Source organism: Choloepus didactylus, chromosome 4 (genome assembly GCF_015220235.1).
Source record: "Choloepus didactylus isolate mChoDid1 chromosome 4, mChoDid1.pri, whole genome shotgun sequence".
In the NCBI taxonomy this organism is placed as follows: domain Eukaryota; kingdom Metazoa; phylum Chordata; class Mammalia; order Pilosa; family Megalonychidae; genus Choloepus; species Choloepus didactylus.
In genome coordinates this window covers 47,490,262-47,510,778 of record NC_051310.1, presented here as the reverse complement: position 1 = coordinate 47,510,778, position 20,517 = coordinate 47,490,262, and the positions used below count along the sequence as shown (strand labels likewise).

At 36.6% G+C, this 20,517-nt stretch overlaps 1 protein-coding gene across 6 annotated transcripts in view; it reads left to right on the top strand.

Annotated features, from left to right (window-relative positions):
• The window catches only part of SYNE2 (spectrin repeat containing nuclear envelope protein 2), a 346,465-nt gene that overhangs the window by 155,905 nt on the left and 170,043 nt on the right, over positions 1-20,517 (top strand). For all 6 annotated transcript variants that reach the window (XM_037832561.1, XM_037832566.1, XM_037832565.1 and 3 more), the window contains exons 33-45: positions 4,446-4,604; positions 5,233-5,394; positions 7,172-7,273; positions 7,984-8,184; positions 8,497-8,668; positions 9,217-9,329; positions 11,176-11,378; positions 11,871-11,990; positions 12,087-12,375; positions 13,547-13,698; positions 14,619-14,928; positions 16,070-16,234; positions 19,570-19,911. In XM_037832561.1, coding sequence (XP_037688489.1) covers positions 4,446-4,604; positions 5,233-5,394; positions 7,172-7,273; positions 7,984-8,184; positions 8,497-8,668; positions 9,217-9,329; positions 11,176-11,378; positions 11,871-11,990; positions 12,087-12,375; positions 13,547-13,698; positions 14,619-14,928; positions 16,070-16,234; positions 19,570-19,911 — 2,490 coding nt within the window. The remainder of the gene's footprint in view (positions 1-4,445; positions 4,605-5,232; positions 5,395-7,171; positions 7,274-7,983; positions 8,185-8,496; positions 8,669-9,216; positions 9,330-11,175; positions 11,379-11,870; positions 11,991-12,086; positions 12,376-13,546; positions 13,699-14,618; positions 14,929-16,069; positions 16,235-19,569; positions 19,912-20,517) is intronic.

The following is a 20,517-nucleotide window of genomic DNA, read 5'->3' as shown; positions in this document are numbered from 1 at the left end:
CCAGTATAATCACATAATTATGCATTCACCAACACAATCTATATTAGGACATTCCATTTCTTCCCCAAAGAAAGAGGAAAAGGAGGGAGAAAATGAAGAATAAAAATAACAAAGATAAAATAAAAATAAAAAATAAAATACAATGAAAAGGTCAGACAACACCACCACCACCAAGAATCCCATATCACTCTCTTATATCCCCCTCTTATAGACATTTAGCTTTGGTATATTGCCTTTGTTACAATTAGTGGAAGCATCTCACAGTGTTGCCATTAACTATAGGCTCTAGTTTGCTTTGATTGTATTTTTTCCCCTATACCGTCCAATTTCCAACACCTTGCAATGTTGACATTCATTTGTTCTCCCTCATTTAAAAACATTCTTATATTTGTACATTTAATCACCATCGTTGACGACTCTAGGTTTTGCTAACTTATACAATCCCAGGCTTTATCTTCTATCTTTCTGTCTGGTGTCATACATCCCCTTAGCCTTCCTCTTTCAACTGTACTCACCCTCATCTTTGTTCAGAGTACTTACAATATTGTGTTACCATCACACTCTATTATGCTGTCCATTCCATTTCTGAATCTATACAGTCAAATGCCTGATCTCTAACCTCTTTCTGTCTCCTGATAATCTGTGCTCTCAACTCTCAAATTTTGCTCATCCATGTTAGTCCATTTTGGTGAGACCATACAGTAACCTTACTGAGAGTCTTCATTTGTACACTTTCTCCAAACATCTCTCTCCTGTCTTTTCCTATCTGCCTGAAATGCTCCCTTTAGTATTTCTTATAGAGCAGGGATTTTGTTCACAAACTCTCTCAGTGGCTGTTTTTCTGAAAATATTTTAAACTCTCCCTCATTTTTGAAACACAGTTTTGCCAGATATAGAATTCTTGGTTGGCAGTTTTTCTCTTTCAGTATCTTAAATATATCATACCACTTCCTTCTCACCTCCATGGTTTCTACTGAGAAATCTGCACATAGTCTTATCGAGCTTCCTTTGTATGTGATGGATCACTTTTCTCTTGCTGCTTTCACAATTCTCTCTTTGTCTCTGACATTTGATAATCTGATTATTAAGTGTCTTAGAGTCAGTCTACTCAGATGTATTCTATTTGGGTTACATTGTGCTTATTGGATCTAAATTTTATGTCTTTCATAAGAGATGGGAAATTTTCAGTGATTATTTCCTCCATTATTCTTTTTGCCCTTTTTCCCTTCTCTTCTCCTTCTGGGACACCCATGACACATATATTCATGTGCTTCATGTTGTCATTCAATTCCCTGAGACCCTGCTCATATTTTTGCATTCTTTTCCCTATCTGTTCTTTTTTGTGTAGGACTTCAGATGTCCTGTCCTCTAGTTCTTGAATCCTTTCTTCTGCCTCTTCAAATCTGCTACTGTATGTCTCCATTGTGTTTTTCATCTTTTCTGTTGTGCCTTTCATTACCATAAGCTCTGCCAATTGATTTTTCAAACTTTTGAGTTCTTCTTTATGTTTGCCGAATGTCTTCTTTATGTCCTTCATCTCTTTTGCCATATCTACCCTCATCTTGTTGATTTGATTTAGAATATTTGTTTGAAGATCTTTAATTAGTTGTTTCAACTCCTGTATCTCATTTTGAAGTTTAAGTTTGTTCCTTTGACTGGGCCATATCTTCATTTTTCCTAGTGTCATTCATAATTTTTTTGTTGTCTGGGCATCTGGTTTCTTTGATTACCCCAATCAGATTTTCCCAGACCAGACAGGCCCAGGTCTCAGGAGGAAGCAGTATTCAGTATCAGGTTTCCTTGAGGGTGCGACCCAGCAGAATATCAGACTTTCCTGTGGGGCTTCTGGACTCTGTGCTTTTCCTTTCCTTCCCAGGAAGTGGTGCTTGTCACTCCCCAGCTCCCCACCAGCATAAAGAGATGTGGTGCATTTAATTCTCAGTTGACCCTGTCCTGGCCAGGAACTGGGGGTGTCAGAAACCAAGCTTAAGCTGTTTATGGTCCTCCCCCAGACCCTGGGGTCTGAGTTCTCTGAGGGAGGGCTGCCACTTGAGCTGGCCACACCCACCCTTTTCTTAGGGAAGATAAGCTCTTTCTGGAATTATCTTCTACTGTTGAGTTTTTCTTCTGATTCTATGACTATCTTAACTCCAGCCTTTCCTGAGTCAGTACTGACAATTGAAAATCCCTGAGGCTTTCTCTAATGAGCTACTTAGAATGAGAGAAAAAAAAAGGGGGGGGCGGAAAAGAAGTCCCCTTTCAGAGCCAGTCCGAAGCCCTCCAGTTCACCAGGCAAGAACCAGAGTTGGTACCTGGTTCTGTGTGCCCCTTTTCTTGGGACACAGTCCTTTTACAGTATTCTGAGCTCAGAGGACTCCAGTAGCCTCTGTTTTTATTTATTTATGTTTTTTTTCTGTCAACCCCTCCACCTCTCTGCTAGGAGAAAGCTCCGGGTTCCTGCTTGCTCCAGGTTTATCTGTGCTCTTAGCATGTTTTCAGTAGTCCAAATTTGTTAATTGAAACTATAATTGGAGCTTGGTTGAGCTACGTTCCCTTGCTCCTGACAGGGACTGCTTCTTTTTTTCACAGTGAAATTTTGCAGTTCAGCCTGACGTTCCAGTGGGGGAGGGGCACAAGCTCTGCAGTTTGGGGGGCTTTACTTACAGTTGTATACTGTGATCTTGCCTTTCCACCCATTCCAGACTGGTGTACAATGTGTGTTCAGTCATGGTTGTCTTCCCGTCAGTTGTTCCAGACTATTTTCTTATTATTCCTGGCTATTTACTAGTTGCTGTAGGGGACTAACCAAATTCCACACCTCCCTATGTCACCATCTTGCCCTGCCTTTCTCCATCCATTGAGTTTTTTATTTCAGTTATTGTATTTTCAATTCTAATATTTACACTTGGTTCTTGTTTTGTAGTTCTCTTTCTTTGCTGAGACTTTCTATTTCTTTGCTGGAGCTGTTTTTTATTATTTAAAACACATTCATACTTGCTAATTGAAACATTTTCATCATCAGTGCTTGAAAACCTATGTCAAATTATCTAATGTCTCAAATATCTTGGTACTGGCATCTGTTGGTTGTCTTCTTTCATTCAGTTGAGATCTTCATGGTTCTTGGTATGATGAGATTTTCTATTGAAATACATTTTGGGTATTATGCTATGAAATTATATTATGTTATTATGTTTTGAAATTATGAATCTTACCTAATTCTTTTTAGCTTTCTGTGATACTGTTCCAGCAAGGGAACGCTGGGTGCCACCTTGTTACTGCCAGGTGGAGGTAGAAGTTCAGCTTCTCTGCCAGCCTTTGTTTAAACCCAAGGAGGGTTACTCATTACTCCTGGGTGGGAGTGAGAATGCCAGTTTCCCACTATGCCTCCAGTGATAGCTGCCAGCTACCTCATTACTCCTTCCTATGTGACCTCCTCTGCCACCATCAAGGAGAGTACCTTATGACTGCTCAGTGGGGAAGAGAGTCCCAGCTTTCTACTGGCTTTCTCTGAGACCACCCTAATCAGATGGAAGTGCACTTCTGTCATGCCTAGTGTTGGGAGATGTCTAGGCTGCCTACCTTGCTGACATGGGTGAGGATTGGATCAAGCTGTTTCTGTATTATTTGGCTCAAGTAAGCAATTATTTTCTAAATGTTTTCTGTCTTATCAGACTGCCTCTTTCCTGGTAGTTTGCCTAGAGAGAGCAGGCTTTTGTTTGTTTGTTTGTTTTTTCATCTACAACCAGCCTCGGATATCTGAGGCCAAAGGAAAACCCATAGACCTCACTGCTGTGTTATTCTTTGAGAGCTGATAATTGTTATAAACTCTTGTGTGAGAAGAGTAAATTGAGTTAAACATTAAAATTACATTAGTTACCAACCAACTTTTATTTTGTAGCTTAAGGTCATTGGCCTTTTGATAAAGCAGAGTTTCACTTTCCATGTTAGAAATGGTATTAGATTTAGAATCATGGAAGATTGAATTAAAAGTCATATTATAGATGTTTTAGTGGTTTGTCTGTTTTATTCAGATGAGCACTCAGGTTCTTAGACATTACAAAGATGTCTCCTTCTAGAGGAATATTGTAAATGTCATATATATATATATATATATATTTTTTTTAATGTTGAATGGATGTGTGAGTTTTTTTGTAGAATCTTACTTCGCATGGACAAGAAACATGGTTTTTGATCATTATAAATATTTTGTCATGCAAAGTGGGAAGTAATTTGGTTCTAGATTTAACATTATATCAGACAATTAGGATTCTAAAAATTCTCAAAGAGAAAGTGAGACAATAAAAGGCTGCTTTAAGGAATAATTTAAGAAGTAATTATTCTTTGTTGTGATGTTGTTTTTAAACTGAATAGCCAATAACAAAATTGTGATTCTTATTGGTTTGCCTATATCAGTGTGTCAAAAATGTTTCATATCTTTTTTACAGATTGAAATTGTCAAAGAAGAATTTAATGAACATTTAGAGGACGTAGACAAGATAAACCAGATCTGCAAAAATCTGCAATTCCATCTAAATAAAATGAGGACCTTTGAAGAACCCCCTTTTGAGAAAGAGGCTAATATTATTGTGGATAGATGGCTTGATGTATGTTTAGTTTAATTGAACAGAAATTCTGTCTATTTTATTGCAATTAAATTGATATTTTTTTGCATGTATCTTTAGTTTTTGTATCTAATTCCAAAATGCTAATCATTTAAACATTCAAACGATATAAAATTCATGACTTAGGAAGTAATCTCACTCCCAGAGTTAGGCAATACTAACAAATGGGTCTGTAATCTTCCAGGTATATAAATATGTACTCATTTTATTTAAAATTAAGTAAATTATAACACACTCAGGTAGGATATTGATGTTTAATTATATATTTAACAAATTTTCGGTCAAGTAGTGTATGGTACATTTTAAATAAATTAAAAATTAAGGATTTGTCTGTGTTTACCTTCACCTGTTTTTTTTTCACCTGGGTTTTAAAAGAACATATTTTTATTGTGCGAAATTAGGAAGATTATTGCTTTCATTTGCATAAAGCTGCAACAAATCAGCTAAAATATTTTCTGGAGAAGAAAGTACTACATGATAGGTTAAAGGCACATTCTTTTGTTGGTGAATAAAGCAAATTATATAGCCAGTAATGGTAAGTTTGGCTGAAACAATGTTATTCATACTTTTTACCTCTAAATATGTTATGTCTGTGTTTTAATTGTGGTAGATAAATGAGAAGACAGAAGAATTCTATGAAAATCTTGGTCGAGCTCTAGCTTTGTGGGACAAACTTTATAACCTAAAAAATGTCATTGATGAATGGACTGAAAAAGTCCTTCGAAAAGTGGAATTACATCATCTGACAGAAGAGGAAAGAGAAGGGTTGAAGGTAATTCAACAAAGAGAAAATATATGCTAATACTGAGTTTGTTTTCTTGGAGTGGGGTAGATAAATCACAAAGAAATCATTTCTTTCTTTCACTGTTAGTTGAGAGGGTCTTGAATGGTTTATTGTTTCCTTGGTGATATCCAGGAAGATATTCCAGGTATTCTTAACCTGGAGTTCAAAGATATTCCAGGGGTTCATGGATAGAATGACCTTGGATGGGAAAAAATTGTATCTTTAGTTTCATGAATGTTTAACTAAAATATAACATTTCTTTCAGTTATGAACATAGGTGACAAACAGGATGAGCATTGTATGTGACTTTGTTGCAAAAAGCAATGACAGATATTTTTGAATCATAATTTAGTTACGATCAGTAGAGCTTTCAAATTATGGTATTTAGTAGTCCACTACTACGTCTTATTATTTAAGGTATTAACAGAGAAACAAATATAATATTACTTCACAAATTGTTACTTTTTTATTTTGACAAATGTAACTTGGTTTAATAGTTTTCCTTTGTAATCCTAATTTATTTTATGTTTTAATTTTAAAATATGATTCTGGCGAGGGGTCTATAGACTTCTCCATATTGCCAAAGAGGTTCATGGTACAGAAAAGATTAAGAACTCCTAGCAGAAGCCCCATCAAAATGCAGAATTGTTCCCAGGTGGTCAGTCGAGACCACAGGGATTGGCAAACTTTCTTAAAGGGCCAGATAGTGAATATTTTTGGCTGGTAGCCCATTGGGGCTTTATTGCAACTCCTCACCCTAGCATGAAAGCAGTCGCAGATAATAGTAAACGTATGACTGTAGCTGAGTTCCAAAAAAATTTATTTATAAAATCCTACAGTTGGTAGTTTGCTAATCCTTGATCTAGACCATGATTTCAGGAAAGCCCTGTTCATAATTTGAATTAAACAGTCATTCAAAATGATTAGAAATAACCCAAGGCTGAGTATCAACATTGTCATGGAACTTCAAAAGTCTAGTTTTTTAAACAGCAAACACAGGTTTTGGAATTTGGAAAGAATCAAAGTTATCACTTTTAATTCTAGGGACACTTATTTCTAATTGCTTGCTTATTTGCATATTATTAGTTTGGATGATATAAAATTGCTGTTATGGTAGGTCAAAAAACAGCCAAATGTTGGTTCAAATCTGGTTCAAGGTAATATAAACATGTATGGGGGGCACGATGGCTTCACAGGGTGCCAGTGCTGATGCTTCAAATATCATTTTTGCCTAATTCTTGCCATTTTAATCACTTTTAATTTCACATATCCATTCTACATTTGGAAAAAATTTCAAAATGGGTGGAGACTTATGAATTTCCTGGGTATATGGTAGTTATGAAGTATAAATGAATCACTGCTAAGGGTCTCTTAAATTTGTCTTGAGATACAGGATGTTTAAAGTGCTGAAGTTAAGGATTATAAACTGCTACTTTATGGGCCAGATTCTGCCAGAGTGTCTGTGTTTGTGTTGACACAGTTTATTTATACAGATCTATGCAATTAAATGCCATTAAGCTGGGCATGCATTCTCATTTGGCACAGGACTCACCTCTTTCTACTGCTTCTAGCTAGATTGCTTCAGTCTGTCATAACATTTGCCTGGCACATGGGTTTGTAACCCCCAGAACTCTGTCAAAACACAAGTGATTATGGTAAATTCAAAAGCATTTTGAGTTCCTATACATTAACAATCATAATCGTAGGTACCAGAATAAAGGTTGTAAAATAAAAAGAAATTTTCCTTTAAAATTATGTGTTTTAGGAACAGTTAGAAGAACAAGAACAAAAACCTTTAGAATTTTGTAGAAAAGTGGCAAAAATACAGTTTCTGCTTCAAAGCAGTGAAATACCTCTTGAATTGCAGGTAAGAGAATTTTTATTGAAAAGTCCCAACTGAAGTTTCTCTTTATCCTCTAAAGTAATATTCATAAATAATACACTCCAATTCCTAAACATAAAATACAATTTAAAGTATAGCTATAAATTATAAAATACATGAATTGTAAAATGTAATTCCATTTGTTGGGTTCCTATATTGAGTCAACCCAGAATTATTTGGAATATTTTATTATATTTGTTCCACTCTTAAAATGATTAATATTGTAGTTTTGCATTGTCTTATTCTCATTTCACTTATTTTACAAGCTTCTTGTGTGAAGGGGGTGATGTTGTCTGGGGCCCATGTAAAGTAATAAATTTTTTTTCATGAGAGTCAGGGAGCTTGACCTAAGTGTGATTTTCTGATTTGTGGCGTGATTAGCTACAGTTTTATTTAGATCAAAATGCACAGTGCTCAAATGTTAGCTCTGTAGTCACATTTTTTGAATGATGGCCTGTTCTGGCTCCTAGCTTTGTGATCTCACTCAAGTTGCTTAACCTTCTTAAATCTCTCCTTTGTAAAATGCTTACTACAGTGCCATGCACAAAATAAGCTCTAAATAAATGCTGGCTATTTATTTTTTTCTATATGTTTTCAGATATTTTCAAATGAGCTAGCACCTCAGTTGGTATGCTACCATATAAAACTCATTAAATACAGTGTGCTATAGTATTTTGTATGTTTCATGATTTCAGGTCATGGAGTCCTCGATTGTGAGCAAAATGGAACATGTAAAAATGCGTCTAACAGGAGAATCCCCCCGTGGCACACTCAGTGGCAGCACAGCTGAGCTAAGGGAGGATCTTGACCAAGCCAAGACCCAGATTGGGATGACTGAATCCCTCTTAAAAGCTCTGTCTCCTTCCGACAGCTTGGAGATCTTTACTAAATTGGAGGTATTGCTGCCTACTTCTCTGGGATGGTTTTGACTTTGTTTAAGCTGATCAAAACGGGGAAAAAAAAAAGATCTGGGGAAAAAGCTCATAAAAACAGTTCATATTTATTTAGCATTTTCACCTTTGAATTGCTTTGTGGACATTTATTTGATCTTAAGGTGCATTGCCTTGCACATTTTCCATCACAGCAAAAGTTAATCTACACAATAGAAAATCATCTAGATCTCTTTGCAAAGCAATTGAAATCTAATGTGCTGTGTGTTAACTGAGCCATTTTAAGACTTAATGATTGTTGTTTGTTTATTTATTTAGGAGATACAGCAGCAAATTCTACAGCAAAAGCACAGTATGATATTACTTGAGAATCAAATAGGTTGTCTGACTCCTGAACTCTCTGAATTGAAGAAGCAATATGAAAGTGTCAGTGACTTATTTAATACCAAAAAAAGTGTTTTGCAAGATCATTTTTCTAATTTATTGAATGGTAAGTGCAATGATCCTCTTACTGGGCTTCTGGGAATCTTAGAGTATGAATATAGTACTGTGAACACAAAGGCTAATCTAACCTGACTTAGAGATGGTTGCACAGATATACTTAAGGAAATAATAGATAAATCTTTTTTTTCCTGGAGGGTGGTGGGGTGGTGGGGTGGATACTTTACTGGCCTGACATAACATCTATTTCTTTCAAGTCCCACATCTTTATTTCACGAAGGAAAGTCATCAAGGTCTGGTGTTTGACCTGCTCACTGTGGTCAGTGAGTCTGGAGCTGTGCCTGTGTGTCTTTGGGTGTCCTGTGTGTGTGAAAAGAAGTTGTGGTTGGAAGGTACTCCACATTGCTTTCTAGGCTGTTAGCCCTCAAAATCATGTTTTAGAGTACAGTACCACTTTACACAATGACTGGTTACCCATGGGGTGGGGAGCATGTTTCAGAATCTCTCACATTGACAAGATACATGAGGGCCCTCTTGAATGAACACAGCTTTCTTTTCCTTCTTTTTTTTTTTTTTTTTTTTACATTTATCCTGCAGATCAGTGCAAGAACTTTAATGACTGGTTCAGCAACACTAGAATGAACCTTAAGGAGTGTTTTGAAATATCAGAAACCAAAAAGAGTGTGGAACAAAAACTACAAAAACTTTCTGTAAGATATACATAAATTTTAATCAAAATTTATCAGAATGTAATATTGGAGGCATAGACAGGATAATGATTACTTTGACTTACTAATTTCCTTATACTTTAAGAGACATTTCCAAATGACCTAGTTTTCCCCCAAGTGTTTTGAAACTCTGATTTACTGGATAAGGGTTGTGTGACTTTAAACACGTTCTACTTTTACACCATTCTAAGATGCTGTTTAATTTAGCGACTACTGGTAAATTCAGTTATGTTTAAATCATATTTCATTAAAAAATGAAGACTTCATCTAAGTTGAACTTTGAAATCCCAGTACTTTCTTGAGAGACGTCTCTTGATTTTTTTATGTCTTTTTCCAATTAGATCGTTTTTAAAAACTTTGTTTGCACTTTAGTACATTGTGGTCACAGGTTAATTTATACTTTTCAAATAGCCATACAGCACTTTGACAGCATCTGTCAAAATTAAAGATTTATGTCCCTTTGATCCAGTCATTTTTACTTCCAGGAATTTATGCTATCACAACACTTACATTTTGTGAAATGAATTTATTTAAGGTTTTTTATTGCAGTTTGTAATAGTAAAAGTTTGAAAATAACCTTAGCATCTATCAATAAAAGTTGATTTAAATAAATTATAGTACAGCCATATAGTGGAATAATGGGGAGCCATTAAAAAGGAATGAGGAAGCTCTATGGAATCATATTGGATATATCACTGTTAAACTGAGTAAAAACAATCCAGTACAGTGTTTTTATTATGGTACTAAAAGTACATTAAAATGATGGGAAGGGGAAGAAGATATATTCAAGTCTGTTGTATATGCATAAAAAAATCTCTGGAAGGATACGCAAGAAACTAGTTACAGTGGGCATCTATGGGAGGCCATGGGGCAACTGGGAGATGGGTGGGAGAAGGCTTTTCACTTTATCTCTTTTTATAGTTATTGATTTTGAAGTTATGTGAATGTGATACCTTTTCCAAAAGTGAGATTAATCTCTAATTTTAAAAAAAAATGCAGTAAGAATAAGTTTATTCCTTCAATTGTTTATTAAACATATGTTTTTGAAAACCTGTTCTGTGCCAAGCAGTAATGCCCCAAAATAGACCAGTCACCACCCCCATGGAGGGCATCCTAGTGGAAGGTCACCTAAAATAAATGGCACAGCACATGGGTGCATTTAAATAGTATATTGCACCCTCAAATCTTGATAATTTTAGGGTGGATTTTCTAGTATTTTAATATTTTGCTAGTAAGTTATGCTCTCAAGCTTATTGATGGCACTAAATGTTCTCTTTTTAATCTCTTGTTTTTATGGAACCATCCTTTATTGGTAGAATCTCCATTCTTTTCTGTTTTTCAGTTGAAAATCCCAGCTTTTTTTCCTCTTTTTAACTTTGCCTTTTGCATAGTCCTTGCCCATTAACACCCAAATCTTGACACAAAAATATTGAAATAAAATTCTGGTTTGGGGAAAGTTAGAGAATAGGCTGTTTAGTTTTACATTTTGATTGCCAGAAAGGAGTCAATATTTAGGAGAAATTGAGCTGGGCTAGGATAGGAAAATGTAACTCTCCTGGCCAACCTGCTGCTGACCTTCAGTGGCACTGCATTATTTTGCTTGATATAATTCCCAGAAGATCATACACAAATGTGAATGTACGTGCACATTTTAGACTAACATAAATCCTCTTTTGATCATTTGCCATTGGAGCTAGCCACATCTCCAGAGCCTGCCCCATGATAAGTAGGTGATGTCATGTACTGGTTGGGAAAAGTGCCAGGGAGGTGGCAGGGACCACACTTAGAACTGCAAGTAGAACATAATTGACTTTTTGTATCTCTTAAGGATTTCTTAAATCTTGAAGGCAGAGGCAGTAAAATACAGCAGGTGAAAACTGTACTGAATCAGGTGAAGAAACATCTGCCCAAAGCACATGTTAAAGAGCTTAACAGTTGGATTGCGAGTCAAGAATTTGAATTAGAGAAAATGGAGTCCATGTGCCAGGCACAAGCAAAGGAGCTTGAAGACTACCTGCAGCAGCTACTGAGGTAGGAAACAAAGGCAATAAGTAAATAATATGTTATCTAATGATTCCTTTATATGATGTACTCTACTTTAGTACAGCAAGCACTAGGATACACAGTACATGAAAATTTTTACAATTAAAATAGAGATACATGTTAATCCAGGTTTGGCTTCAGGAATACAGAAGCTTGGAGAGTTCTTCAAATTATCTAATATGACAAAGATTTAGGAAGAAGTCCAAAATTTTTTTTCTGTTTGTTTCCTGTCTTTATGACACATTTGTGTAGCTCATTGCTTTAATACCATAGAACCCTGCTATAATTGAGATTATTATTCACGAATGATTTTGATATACTAAAAGTTAAATTTTCTTTAAAGGATAAAAAAATCTGGTTGGCTCATAAGGTTTGTGTCAACCTTCTCTTCAATGCCAGCATTATAAAGGAATTCCACTGTATTATCATTTTTTTGCACTTTTTGCTTATGTTATATTCTAACATGTAATCTTCTTTTAGACTCCAGGATGACCACAGAAACTTGAGTAAGTGGCTGAGTAATCAAGAAGAGAAATGGAAAGAAACAGAAGAATCAGGAGAGAAAACTGAGCTGTTTTACCAAGCATTAGCTAGAAAGAGGTATAGCTGATCTTGTATGAAATGTTTCGTGGGATTATGGTTTCTTTTATGGTGTAATGGCTCTTGTAAACTTTCAATGACATTTGGAATTTACAGGGAACAGTTTGAATCTCTGACCCAGTTGAACAACTCATTGAAGGAATATGGGCTTACTGAAGAAGAATTAATAACTGAATCAACACATTTGAATGATAGATATCAGACACTATTGCGACAATTATGTGCAATTGAGGAAGAGAATAAGTTACCTCCTGCCGAGGACCAGTGCTTTAATGATCTTGCAAGTGATGTAGTTCATTGGATAACAGAGATTAAAGAGTCCCTTATGGTTTTGAATTCATCTGAAGGCAAAATGCCACTTGAAGAAAGAATCCAGAAAATAAAGGTACAACTGAGTAAACTAAATTTCAATGGTCTGAGTGAATTCTAATTTTGAAAAGATTTTGAGGAAAGCTGCAAAATTTTTTTCTTAATGGCAAATAGGATAACTAGATTGAAGAAATTCAGGTCACTGTGCTCACAAAAGAAAAGGGTTGTGATGGGTCTAAAATTATTTAGTGCATATGAAAGAAAGTCTGTCGTCTTGGTTGTTGTCCATCTTCACTGAGTGCAGAAGAATTGAAATAAAGATGATAAATAGGAACTGCAGAAGGTTTGCTAGGATACAAAAGGAATAGCTGTCAGTTCAGCAGAGGCATCAGCAGTGTCAAGAGCAGAGATGGAGAGGAATTCTTCTGCAGAGCGGGTGTATATGGCTCATAAAGCCTGTTAGAAACTGCTTAGGTTGCTGAGGATCATTGGTTTTTGAGGGAGAGGGAATCTCAAACTCCCCTGAGCTCCCTTTCTATCCAAGGAGATATTAAATAGACATTGCTAGTTAAAATACAGGAGCAGAAGCACTGTATTTGGAATTTACAAGGCACCTCAGAAGAAGTGAAAGCACCTTACTGTAAGCATTGTTAAAGGAAGAAAGTGTCAAGAATAGTGAGCTAGAAGGGTTGGTGTGACTAAAGTAACTGGAATCATTTGGGATTGTATTTGAAAGTTTTTCCAGAGAAAGTGAATCTAAAGTAGTGTTTGCAAGAAGGGAAGAACTTGGTTGACAGAGCAAAGGAAAGGAAGAGAAGAACAGGGAAAGGGAATTAACTATGTCACGATGGAGAGGCAGGAGTTGACAGGAGGGACACTCCATTTTTCTGTGGGAAGCCTGACATCAAAAATGTCTTGTTTAGGAGGCTAATCTAACTCACCATCTATAAATAACGGAATGGGTAGGAAGGCAGATTTGCCAGTTTTTAATTGGCGTATAATTTATTTGAATGCAGTTGAATATCGAGGGAGAGCTGGAATGCAACCAAGTCAAAGTAACAAATGTTGATTGCGAACCAACTCTGTATAACATGAAGGAGGAAACCTTTGTCTTTGGAGAATGTGTAAAAATGAAAGGCTAATTTTGAAATATAGTCTGCAGTTAGAATTACAATATAAAGTTTATTAATAAAAAGAGACCCTAAGTGCTATGAACGAGCTTGTAAGATCTTTTTTATTTAATTCAGGAAATCATTTTACTAAAGCCTGAAGGGGACGCCAGAATACAAACCATTGTGAGCCAGGCTGAGAGCAGCGAGGCTGTGTTGGTTCAAAAGACTCTTACTGATATCAAGAATCAGTGGGACAACACGCTCCATTTAGCCAACACATATCTAAGGTAAAGGGCATGCCTTCACCGTCTTCATCATTTTTCGTTGCACAATGAAGCCATAACAAGTATGTTTTGTCTGCATTCTGGATTTGGATACAATTATCTGTTGGAGCGAAAGTCAGTGATGTCAGGGGCATCCACAATGTCAGGGGCAGAAACAAAGAGGAATACTTCTCCAGATCAGAAACGCAACAACCATCTCATGGTTCTGTGTCCGTGTTAGTTTAGCTGTGCATCCCGTGGGTGCTTAGCAACAAATTAACATTGTCTTATCATTCTACCTTCAGGATCCTACTTCTGCACCAAATCCACCTTCCCCAAAACAACCTTGGTATATCTGCATGGTATCTCTGTAGAATAATTTATGCTTTTAAATATATATTCTCAGCGATTCTTAAATGTATAAACATTGATAAGTGTTGGCTGAATCCAGTTGATATTTTTTTGGTGAAATCCTTAATTCATACTCCATGTCTTAGATGATACATTTAATGTCTGGTGAGTCTATATTTTTCCAGGAATTCACTAAACATTAAATTTAAGCTATAGAAAGCATAAAGTAGTTAGTTGGTCAGTATACTCAATGTTTACTTGTTTTGCTTATACTATAAAGTGAAATGTAAATATGTGTGTATATAAATTAAACTGTTGGGACAGGTTTGAAATCTAAATTATTAAGTATCTATTCTCAGCTTGAATTTTATGTAACAAAAAAATTTAATCATGCTACAAATAATTTATATCTTGGTTTCTAAGCTAAATTCAGTGCTATTCATAATGTTATAATGCTAAAAGAGTCTCTGGAAATAATCTATATGAGTGTTATTTTAATTTTTTATTGTAATGTATATTGTGCTATAATATGCAAAACACCACTCCATTTTGCTAAATGTCATTTCAGTTATAAAATGTTTTGTTTAATTTAGCCATCAAGAAAAGCTTTTGCTAGAAGGAGAGAAGTATTTGCAGAGTAAGGAGGATCTGAGGTTAATGCTTACAGAACTAAAGAAGAAACAAGAAGCAGGCTTTGCTCTACAACATGGTTTGCAGGAGAAAAAAGCTCAGTTAAAAATTTATAAGAAATTCCTCCAGAAGGCACAAGATTTGACATCCTTGCTAAAGGAGTTAAAATCTCAAGGAAATTACCTCTTGGAGTGCACTAAAAATCCCAACTTCAGTGAAGAGCCTTGTCTGGAAATAAAGCATCTACATGAAAGTCTTCTTCAACAATTACAGGTGAAGTGAAATTTAAATGGCTATCATAATGATGCACGCTAATTCATAGAGTAGATTTGTATGTGGAACTATTTTTTGTTCATTTGGCAACCCAAAAGCTTTTTAAATTGATCAATTTTAGAGTAAAATACTCCAAGGAATCAATTCAGTCAATTCTGCTAGAAGAACCTGTTGTGTGTTACTTGATGATAATATTATTTCCTCTCATTGAAGTTCACCTCTTAAGGGGTAGGAAGGATTTTTGGGAGGCATCTTTATTAAGGTGACAGTGTTAAGTTTTCCTTCCTTCCTTCCCCACCCATCCATCCATCCATCCAGTTTAATGTCAGTTATTTTGTACATCCTTCTTAATTAGTTCCCCTACCTGGGGACTTCCCACATGATCTGCAGTAAAAGAGTTAAGAGGTAAAATGTCAGCTTGTCATGAGGGAGTCTATTCTCTTGAAACAACCATTTATAATTATTTATGGCACACTGAACATCCAATTCCATGTAAGGATTTATCAGGTAAGAAACCCAGATAGCAGGAGAGGGTGGAGGTGAAGATATACCTGCTTGGCTGTAGGTTATTTAGTTTAATAGTTGCTACTTTTCTGATCAGGTATGACTACCTTATTTTCTTATCCCAGGTTGAGAACCTAAAGACAGTTGTGTTTTTGAGTTAAGATTGCTTTTTCTTAACACGCCATTTTGGAGTTTGATTCTTGGGACAGGGATCTGGGGTTAGGTTGATCTTATACAGTCTCATTTCCAAGTAAAGATACTTGGTTTTAACGAGAATGTTAATTAAGGGAGCTGCTTTATTATGGGATATCTGTGATTTGATTATATAATTTGTAGCCATTACATTTTGTAAACCATTTAACAGATAAAATTGTCAAGGCAGAGAAATGAAGGCAGAGAAGCATGGAGGAAATAAATGTGGTTTCAGTAAAAATAATTTTTCTGAGAGCGGGGAGATTTTATAATGAAATATCTCAAACACTGAAACATTTACTTAATACTCTGGATGATTTATGGTCATATTCCTGTATCAAGATGAAACCTCATAAAACAAGTATTTATAAACAACCTAATTATTTTCTGAGGGAAAAGATTCAGAGAGAAATAATTTTTAAGTTGCCAGTGGTTTTATTTTTAGGATTCCGTGCAAAAATTGGAAGGTCATGTTCAAGAACACCATTCATACCAAGTTTGCATCGCAGACCTGAATACCACATTGGACAACCTCTCCGAGGAACTTTTCAGTTTTTCTGATAAGCCTGTGGATCAAATAGCGGTTGAGGAAAAATTGTGGAAATTACAGGTATTAAACAATTTTCAGACATGATAGACATTTTTTTAAAAAAAGGCATTGGTATTAATTACAACTTCACTAAGTTGTGTCTTCTGTCAGAAATTCAAATGCTATTCAAATGACTATGAGATTAATTAAAGCTCTGCCCAGTCATAAAAAATTGGAAAGTTATTCTTTAGTGACCAAATCCATTTATTATTTGAGTTGAACTTTACCCTGCACTCCAAGGGCCCTCAAGAAGCCATATGTAGCTCCTGGAGATCTTGGTTTCTAAGATTACACAGTGATTGTAGAAGATATTGGGTGGTCAGAGGATGCATCTAGCACAGCAAGACCTAGGGAAAATGTTTCATTTTTGCATTCTTTACCATGGGTGAAATGGGTTGAATAATTTTTACCTTATTAATTTTCACACTCATGGACTTAGTGCTCTATCCGTATGTCAGGCTTCCAGGATTTTTGCCCTCACTCCCACAACACCTTGCTTTATACAGTGAGAATTACAGCCCTTTATCCAAATCCTCAGAAAACAGTTCTTGGATTCTCACTCTTTGCATAGCCAATATAAACAGGCCAGAGTGGTATCCTCTAAGACAAAGCAAAACAAAGCATTTTCTCAGCTACTTCTTTTACAGTTCCTTGACTAGCAGTTTCATGGGCTGTGTCTCATGGCATGGCATGGCTAGCAAGAGCTTGGAGATTTTTCATCTCTTCCTTTTAGGGATTTGGGAATCAAGTAAGATTTCTCGTCTAGAATGGCCTGACACAGAGATAGGCCTGCCTACTTTTTTTAGTGGTGATAATTTGGGAGATATACAGGGAATTAGGACATAGCTGCTTCCTTTTTTAGTGGTGATATTTTGGCAAATGTCCCTACAGCTAGAAGGGACCTCAGTGACCATGAAGTTCTGACATGGTAAGTTGAGTCCCTGAGAGGTGAGGGGCTTGCAAGGCCACAGGTTAAGTAACAGAGCTCAGGTCTTCTAATGCAGTCTGGTGAGAGCTTTTCCTAATGCCCAACTAGACATCTCCACTTTAATTATTCACAGTTCAGGATGTCCATAAAATAACACATCATCTCCTTTCCCTTCATTCCCCAGCACCCCAACGATGAGCCTGCTTTTTCTCCTGCATTCTCTGGCTCAGTGACTCTCTCCACCATCTCTCCGGGCTTCCAAGATAGAAGCCTGGATGTCCTTTTCCAGATTCCCTTTCCTGGACACCCCAATCTAGTCAGACACCAAGGGCAGTCTCCTTTGCCTCCCAAATATCTCTTTAGCGTGTCCCTGCCTCTTCCTCCCCATCACAGCTCTGAGAACAGGCCCTCATCTCATGATCCCCTCATTAGACTTCCCAGTGTGTCTCTGCCTGTGTGCCACCTTCTCTGATGCATCTTCCCCACGGCTGCCCAGGATCTTTCTAAAACACAAATCCGATCCTGAAATTCCTTTTTCCAACTTAAAATGTTTCTGTGACCTTCCCCACCCCACTCCACCCCAACCCACAACTTCTGGCTTCACATTAGTATTCTAAGTCCTTGGCCCGCCCTACAAGGTCCCCCTGTGTAGGACCAGCCCACCTCCCCAGTTACACCTCCTGCCACATCTTCCCATGCTCCCCAGCCCTGGCCATAGTAAGTCTAACTTGTAGTTGCCTAAAATGTCCCTGCTTCTTGACTTTTTATCATAATTTTTTTTTCCTCCTGTAATTCTTTGCCTCCTGCCCTTTTATCACCTGGCTAATCTCTGTTTATCCTTCAAGACTCAGCTCCTGAAGAAGGCCTTCCTGAAAAGCCTTCCCCATGCTGATAATGGGTTTTGCCCCTTCCCTTTAGGGTATAATCTGTTTATATTTCTTAGTATACTTCTTTTCACATTTTATTATGATTGTCTTTTTCCTTTTGTGTCTTTCCCACTGGGCCACAGGGACTTGAATGGATGATATTTTACTCATCTCTGTAACTTCAGAACCTAGCATAGTTCTTGGCTGTTGATTGAAAGAGTGAATGAATATTTGTGTCGTGTGATTAGAGTAGTGACTAATAAAACCTATATAGTTCACTTAGTAACTTTAAGACTTACTATGTTTCAGCAGTAACATAATTAGCAAATATGTACCTCAAATTCCTTTTGAGTCCAGAGTTCTCAAATTAGCCTCATTCATTCATATATTCAATAAACATTGACTACATTATTTAAGATATTAAATTGATTTAAGAACTTCATATGGGATGTTACACTGGTTTAAATTTTGCCCAAAGTTTCTTCTTTTCGAGATGAATTAATAAATAAGTTTTGTATATTTTCCTCTCATGAAGCAGAATACTCTGTAATTTACAAAAATCAATTAATTCTTAAAAATATATATGCAGGGCCCCCCTCAAGGAGCTGGGGGAAAATGTGGACGTGTTGGGCTTCCTCACCTGGATTGTTGCTGATGTTCTCACAAACATTGAGGACCGGCGGTTTGATGTGCCAAGCCTTCTATCATGGGATTTGCCCTTATGAAGCTCATTACTGCAAAGGAGAGGCTAAACCTGCATATAATTGTGCCTAAGAGCCTCCCCCTGAGTGCCTCTTTGTTGCTCAGATGTGGCCCTCTCTCTCTAGCTAAGCCAACTCAGCAAGTGAACTCACTGCCCTCCCCACTACGTGGGACCTGACTCCCAGGGGTGTAAATCTCCCTGGCAATGCAGGATATGACTCCCGGGGATGAATCTGGACCCGGCATCATGGGATTGAGAACATCTTCTTGACCAAAAGGGGGATGTGAAATGAAACGAAATAAAGTTTCAGTGGCTGAGAGATTTCAAATGGAGTTGAGAGGCCACTCTGGTGGGCATTCTTATGCACTACATAGATAACCCTTTTTAGGTTTTAATGTATTGGAATAGCTGGAAGTAAATACCTGAAACTCTCCAACTGCAACCCAGTAGCCTTGACTCTTGAAGGCGAGTGTTTAATAATGTAGCTTACAAGGGGTGACAGTGTGATTGTGAAAACCTTGTGGATCACACTCCCTTTATCCAGTGTATGGATGGATGAGTAGAAAAATGGGGACGAAAAACTAAATGAAAAATAGGGTGGGATGGGGGGATGAGTTGGGTGTTCTTTTTTGCTTTTATTTTTTATTCTGATTCTGATTCTTTCTGGTATAATGAAACTGTTCAAAAATAGTTTGGGGTGATGAATGCATAACTTTATGATAGTACTGTGAACAGTTGATTGTACACCATGGATGATTGTATGGTATGTGAATATATTTCAATAAAACTGAATTTAATTTTAAAAAGTCAATTAATTCTTGTGACAATTGAACAGAGATACATTTTTCCCCACTCTTAGGAACTAGAGGATAGACTACATTTACAAGATGGTGCATTAGAAAAGATTTTAGGTTTAGCAGAATCCATCAAGCAGAATACATCTTCAGTGGGACAGAAGATTATTAAGGATGATATAAAATCACTTAAGTGTAAACAAAAAGATCTGGAAGACAAACTTAAATCTGCTAAGCAGAAGATGGAAAATTGTCTCAGTAGCATTCTCAAATCAAAATGCTCAACAGAAAGGAAAGAAAAGTTTACTCTGCTAGACAGAGAGAAGCAGGTCACTTCTGATGTGCTGGAGTCTACTCAGGATTCAGCTGCAGAGGAAAAGTTGGAGGAATACTGGGAAATAAACAAGGTAAGTACTTACGATTGATTTCTCCAAGGAATGGAGTTTGAGAATGAAGAGGTGTTGGACTGTGAAAAGAGGGTCATGAATCAAGCATTCTGATTTCATAATTAATCCAGTGTGCTCACTATGTATCAAGCCCACATGTAAAAAGAGCCCTTAGAAAACTGTCCAGGATTTCAGTGGTGAAATATTACTGTTCATTCCGTTAAAATATCACTCATCAATTTAGGTTTATTGTTCTCTCTATGTAATCAGACACACTTTCCTGGGTCAAGAGCACAGAGGCAAATTAGAAAAGGCAAAAGAAAAGAAAATGTGCTTTACTCATTTTTTCAGAAAAAAATCCAAGTATCCTATTTGGGGGGTGATACTATAATGAAATCAGAGAATGTTTGAAGGGATAATTTTTTGTTCCTTTTTCTTTTGATATTAACTCTCTACTGCAAATATGTTCTTAAATGCTGTCAGATCATTTCGTGTGAGAATATCAACACTCAGGTTCCTAACTTTCCCTGGGGAGAATAAAGAAGACTGTTGTTTGTTTTCATTGTAAAGAACCAATCAAGTGCATTTTACTGTGGTTCTTAAAGTGCTTCCTCATAGGTTAAAAAT